General features: G+C 41.0%; 1 protein-coding gene across 1 annotated transcript; it reads right to left on the bottom strand.

The window, feature by feature from the left end:
* Positions 1–3,929, bottom strand: LOC127763044 (bHLH transcription factor RHL1-like). Its single transcript, XM_052287620.1, has 7 exons — positions 3,435–3,929; positions 3,231–3,314; positions 2,862–3,047; positions 2,542–2,607; positions 1,399–1,464; positions 1,245–1,313; positions 1–420 (listed from the first exon to the last, which is right to left on the bottom strand). The coding sequence occupies exons 1-7, from the start codon at positions 3,843–3,845 to the stop codon at positions 73–75; spliced, it is 1,230 nt and encodes a 409-aa protein (XP_052143580.1). The 5' UTR covers positions 3,846–3,929; the 3' UTR covers positions 1–72.
* Between the last annotated feature and the right edge of the window lie 2,807 nt (positions 3,930–6,736).

Genomic DNA, 6,736 nt, shown 5'->3' with positions numbered 1-6,736 from the left:
TTTCACAATTCCATCCCTAGAATTAGAAGACATATCCTGATCACTCAACTTTCCCATGGACATTGTCCAACCTCACTGTTTACCTCCGGAGTCGTCACATCCGGTGGCGGCGCCATTCACCAAGGGTGGTGATGTACCATTACCACCTTCATGTAGGGACCCTCCAGCGCCTCCCCCAGTGCGGGGGAGGAGCGACGAGGAGGTGGCGGAGGAGATGGCCGTCGCGAGAGAGATCGGCATCAGGCATAGCCCCTTCCCCTGCAGGTACTGCATGGCGGAGCCCATGTCCTCCTCCATCAGCTTCGCCACCTGCTGCTCCGTCACCCGCAGTGTGCCGCCACGATTGTTGTCGCCGTTGCTGCTGCCATTGGCCGCCTCGCCGTTCCCGCTGCTGCTGGTGGCATTGCCATTCCCATTACTCTGCAAAAAAACACACCTAAAATTTGAGCAAATGACTCGAGATTGTAAAAACTCTGTGCCATTTCTTCAACAGAGAGGTGATGTGGAATTGATGGGCGTTTTTGTCAGATTTGAGGTAGTTGACCTTATGGTAGCTCGGCTGCTAGTGTGTGTTCAGACTTAAGGGGTTTGAATTGTCCTTAGTGGGTTAGTAGCTTCTACAGGCTAATACTATTATGCTTGATTTTTTTTTCAGTAGTACTACCTTGTCACTTTTCAGGCGTGTTTGTCCTTTTTGGATCCAATTCTTGAACTACCAAGATTCCTTCCGACCTTATCTTTTTGTTGCGTTGGTACCCACTAAGGTTTGATCAGTTTCTTAAGCAAATTTATGGCACATCTCCTTTTGATTTATGCTATTTTGCAAGCATGCATTTGTTTTTAGTAACTCGTCTGACTTCTAGTCCTCCAAATGCCAAAGTTAGAATCACTGATAAGATTTAACATGCTTATATTCCATTATATGAACTTCTTGACAGATCTACTTTAGACAAGAGATAACCATTTGCTCGTTTATAAAAATAAAGAAAGTTAAATGCATCAGAATCAATACACTAACTTTAAAGAGGACAGATAATGACTACCTATTATCACCAACCTGATGGTAAAAAAGATAACACTTTCCCTAGTCACTTTGTGCTGTAATAAACATCATTATAGCATTTTGGGCTAAACATGTTTGTCCTACACATATCAGCAAGTCCTCGCCTAGTACCATTAACCATTGATTGCGTCATTGGTAGTGCTCTAGATTTTCAAAATAAAGCATCATATAATATAAGTACCTCTGATGACATGTTAGCCACTAGAGGCGCGACTGCAGAAGCTCCCCCCAATCTGCTCATGCTGAGAACCTGCGCGATTTGAGACATTCAAGGGACTAACTTATTAGCAACAGGCAGGAATTCATCTATCTGTAGAAAAGGAGGGTTAGATTACCTTGACTTGGAGCTGGAGGAACTTCACATAATCAATGATCTCGTCGAGCATCGATGCCTTGTCGGTCTGCAAAACGAAATTCCACATCGTCATTTCAGTGACAGTGATCCGTGTCACTCTACTTTGTGCTGGAGCAACCCTATCAGCTAAGATATGAAGATGGATGTCAGTTTTTATTCCAAATCCCATCAGATCAGCACCCATTATCGCTTCAGATACTACAAAACAGATTACAGTTTGTGCAAAACAAGATATCAGACGTGACGCTGGAAGCTCCAGAAGTGCCAACCATGGCATGTAGCTGTGGGACTTGTAGTGCTCTCTATCCAGTTCATGGAGAACAGACGAGGCTGGAACATTAGACAAGTGCCCGTGTCTCCTGTTCTTGTGTTTTGCAGCCGTCACATAGTCCAAGTATAAATGCATGTCTCGAAGTTAAGACATGTGCATATATTATATAACACCTAGTACTAATCCATTCCTTTCTTGATGTTCAGTTCTCTAGGAACCTGGTGGCTAATGCAATGATCAAGTCCATAGTTTAATCTGCATTCCCCTAAATTTGAGCTGTGGCTATTCATCTGTTACTGTTGGTGGCCTAACGGGTAGAAACATTTCTCATTCATCTCGGCATCATGTCTGACCTCCCTTTCCCCACTACTGCCTTCACCATCAATTAGCATCTAATCACCAACCCAAATCATCCAACGAAAGCCCGACACGTGTCATTCACCACCGTTAGCAGCTAATCACCAACCCAAATACTCCAATGAAAGGCCAACATGTGTCAGTGTCAGCATCAGAACATCAATTCAGCAATGCATCATATGCCTCATGTCCCCTCTTTCCTACCCTATGATGCACTTACTATTTTCCAATCATACAGTGAAGAATGAAGATATCACATCATGTTAATTGTAAGAGAAACAGAACATATGTGTTAATACTGCAATAAATCAACACACTTAGCTGGTCACTAAGTTTTAAGATAAGATATTTACACACACAAAAAAAAAAAAGCAGAAAGCATGGGTGCATCTTCATCGCATTTCAAGGAAAGCTTCCTACTTTGTTCAAAGATGGCGCAAAGAAGTAAAACAAAGCAAAAGAAGAGGAGCAAAAGTGAGGAAAATTTTCAGCTACCTTGTTGGCATTTGGGACCAGCTCCTGCAACGCCTTCATCCTCTCAGCTATCCTCTCCCTCCGGAGCTGCAAATCAAACACATGCAAAGTCTCAGGAAATCACAAGACCACAACAAGTTCCATCTCATTTCAAGCTCTTCTTACTACCGAAACCACCATTTCTAGCCGAAATTTGAAGTGTGCAACAGGTCAAATTGACTTGTTAGGTTGGTCCAAAATTTGTGGAGCTCCAGGAGCAAGAAGAACACACTCACACAACATGGCATGGAGGCAATAAAAAATGGGGGCGAGAAGGGAAATGTGGTGGGAGAGTGGTATACACGTTCGGCGATGCTGTGTGGGTCAGTGGCTTGCCCTCTCCTCGCCCGCTGCCGCTGCCGCGGCGGCGCCGCCGCCCCTCCGCCCGACGATGCCCCAGCCGCCGCTGCCGCCGACGCCGACCCGCCGCCGCCGCCGCCGCTCGCGGCCGCTCCGCCACCGAAGCTCTGCGCCGGCATTGATCCTCCCTTTGACATGAGGAAAACAAGAGGTGCATTCTTACGAGTGGAGCAATTGATCGAACAGGGAGCAAACCAAACTCCGTTGAGCAAAAATCAAGGAAACAATCCAGATTCCTGAGTTGTTTCCAACGTTGGTAAAGAAGCAGAATGAATTGGGGGGAGAAGTTGAACCGCTTCTTGGCCGCGTACCTGCCCGAACGGCGGCGGCTGCATGGCGGCGGCGCCATGCATTCCGGCGGCCCCGAACCCATTGTACAGCGCATGATCACCTCTCTGCGAAGAAGAGAACCCAAAGAAACACCATATATAGCTCAAGTAAACCGAAGCTTCAATTCACCCTTCAAGTTGTAATCGTTGAGCTATATAGCAAGCGATAGAAATATAGAATCGTACAGCGCCATTGGGGGACTTGAAGGCGGCGTCGATGTCGTCCTGCGACCGGTCAGCGAACAGCGACAGGGGAAGGAACCCGGCAGCGCCGCCGCTGTCATCGCCGGCGGCGAGGCCGTGATGACGGTGGAGGTCGCTGAGTTGGAGCATGATGGGCTTGTCGCCTCCACCGTCGATCTGGTGCTGGCGGAGGCGGGAGGCAAGGAGCGCGGAGTCGTCGAACGCCGCGGCGGAGTGGTCATCGGAGGCTCCTCCTCCTCCTCCTACGGCGCCGGCCGTGAGGTCCCAGGCGGGCTTGCCGGAGCCGAGCTCGGACCACACCGCCGGCAGCGTGGACAGCATCTGGTCGAAGAAGTCGTCCTGCCCGCCGCCGCCGCCGCCGCCGCCGTGCATTTGGCGGGCGTTGGGTTGCATGGGTGAGCGTGTTGGAGAGGGAGGGAGGGAGGGAGGAGAGTGAGGAAAGGTGTTGGGAGGTTGGGTTTAGAAAGGAAGGAAGAAAGCTTTGTAGTGGTGTGGGCTTTTATAAATCTCACTTTACAAGTCTCATCTATCTAGTCAGGGGAAGTTTTATACTCGATGTGAATGCCACATCTAATTTAAGCCATATCATCTTCTTATTAATTAATAGGTACTAAGGCCATTTCTAACTCAATGACTAGGATTGTGTCAATAGCATTAAATAAGTTGCCACCTAGTATGAAAAATGATGTGTCAAGTGATTAAATGAGGAAAGAGAAGGAAACCATGTCTTGCATGAGACATGGTTTCTACATAACATCCAAGACATTATGTGAGATAGGTAGCATTAAATTTAAGTATGGAATAGTGGTGTTTGCATTGGAATAGTAGTGTCTAGTACTATTATTTTTTATGATGTGGAGTTTATGGAAACTATGTCTAGTGACTTGGGTTGGGAATGGCTTAAGGCAATTTTCAACTCAATGACTAGAATGGTGTCTATATCATTAGGGCATCCACAATGTAGTCTAAAACTAGTCCGTAAGCAATAAAATATTCCATTCAGCCACCTAACAACATTGTGGAACCAGTCCATAGCAAGAAAATAGCAAAAGCCAACTATAAGCATATAGGTTGCCCATATAGAATAAAATATGTTATTTCTCTCTATTTCCTCTCTCCTCTTAATACTAGTTGCTATCTATATACATTGTGAAGATAACAATAGTTATAATCCATATGTGTGGGTCCCATTTATATGGACTACTTTTGCTATATACATTGTTGTTGCCCTTAAATAAGCTGCCACCTAATATGAAAAATGATGTGACACGTGAATAAATGAGAAAAGAGAATGAAACCATGTTTTGCATGAGACATGGTTTCTACACAACATTCAAGACATCATGTGAGATAAGTAACATTAAATTTAAGTATGGAATAGTGGTGTTTGCATTGGAAGAATAATGTTTAATACTAATTTCTTGATGATGTGAAGTTTATGCAAACTATGTCTAGTGTCTTGGGTTGGAAATAGCCTAACAAATACAACATATCACATCTAATACCCAAACCCCAATATTAGTTTACTCTCACATTATTTTGCACTTTTTTTTGAGATTGTGTGGAGGTTGTCCCTTGCATGAGGGGTGGCTTATTCTCTCTCCTAACTTCTCTCCTCCACCTCATCAACTAATCATATGTAGCAAATTTAGGGGCAACATGTAGGGGCTTGTAGTATTTGCCCTTAGCTGTTCTACATTAGTACTCTCTCCGTTTTTTAATATATGGCATCGTTGAGTTTTGAAGATATGTTTGACCATTCGTCTTATTAAAAAAATATGTCTTATTATTTATTTTATTTTAACTTGATTTATTGCCAAATGTTCTTTAACTTAAATTTATTTAATATTTGTATAAAATTTTTGAATAAGACGAATGGTTAAACATTTGAGTTAACGATATTATATATTAAAAAATGGAGGTAGTATAGTATAAGGTGTTTAAATCTATCGTAAGTCAAACCCTTGCTTTTCTTTCAACTTAAACAAGTTTATTAAAAAAAACTTAGTAACATCAACAACACATTAAATCCGCCATTGAACATGTTTCAGATTATATATATTTTGGTTAAAATAAAAGATGTTGTCATATTTTTCTATGCTAATGTTATACTCGTGCATTACAATGATAGGAAGACGAATGAATGGTTTTATGGGGTTCAATTTTTTTTTATATCTTGTGTTTTCTAAAGGTTGATTTTTTGAACAAGAACATCGTTTTTGGTGGGATGGGTTTTAAGACAGGGTCATTCCTTTAGGTGAGAGAAATGCGATTGTGGGAAGGAGGAGAACGATCCCTTTTTAAAATAATAGATAAATTCAATCAAAATAGAAGTTCTAAAAGCTTTAACTTTGAATAAACCAAAACACCTTACAATACGAAATATAAATATAGTTATAGTGTATCATTTTACTTATGGCTTGTGAAACCTTGTTCCATTTCATGCTCAATGCTATGTGGCTTTTCCCTTTCCAATTCGTGTGTTTTTTTTATAATATAACAGCGTGAACTTATGTTTCTTCATTATATTTTGTAGTAAAAAAAAGGCACCATCTAAAAAACTGCCGCAAGTTTTTCAAGGAAAAAACTTTCAAATCTAACTATTGTATAATTATAATATAATTCGACTATAATTATATTAACTTTTGTATATAAGTATTAAAATAATATATGCAACTTTATATCTAACTTAGGCTTAGTTCTTTTCTTCAACTTCAAACTTTAACTTCCTCATTTTTTATTAGCACACTTTTCAAACTGTTAAATGATGTGTTTTTTAAAAAAGTTTCTATATAAAAGTTGTTTTAAAAAAAGCAAATAAATCTATTTTTTAAATTTATAATAGTTAATATTTAATTAATCATGTGCTAATGAGATTTCTCATTTCGTGTTCACGAAAAATTTACAGATTACAAGTACAGTTACACGAAAGTTTTTTTTGACAGATTTTGATCAATTCCCAAAAAAAAATAGCGTGAGGTTCTGTGTGTTAGAATCGATTACCGCTTTCTCCAGTTTGACGTCAGTGCAGCATCGGTGCCGCTGCATAGCGTCAAATATTATTGACGTCATTAAGGGCAGAGCCCTGTTTTTTTTTCTTTCCAAATACTCGCTCCGTTTCAAAATGTTTGACACCGTTAACTTTTTAAGTACGTGTTTAACCATTCATCTTATTCAAAAAAATTTAAGTAATTATTTATTATTTTCATATCATTTGATTCATTGTTAAATATACTTTAATGTACACATATAGTTTTATATATTTTGCATTTTTTTTTAATAAG

The sequence above is a fragment of the Oryza glaberrima genome, chromosome 2, assembly GCF_000147395.1.
Source record: "Oryza glaberrima chromosome 2, OglaRS2, whole genome shotgun sequence".
Taxonomy (NCBI): Eukaryota; Viridiplantae; Streptophyta; class Magnoliopsida; order Poales; family Poaceae; genus Oryza; species Oryza glaberrima.
Note: the sequence above shows the minus strand (reverse complement) of the source record. Positions and strands in the feature narration are given on the sequence as shown.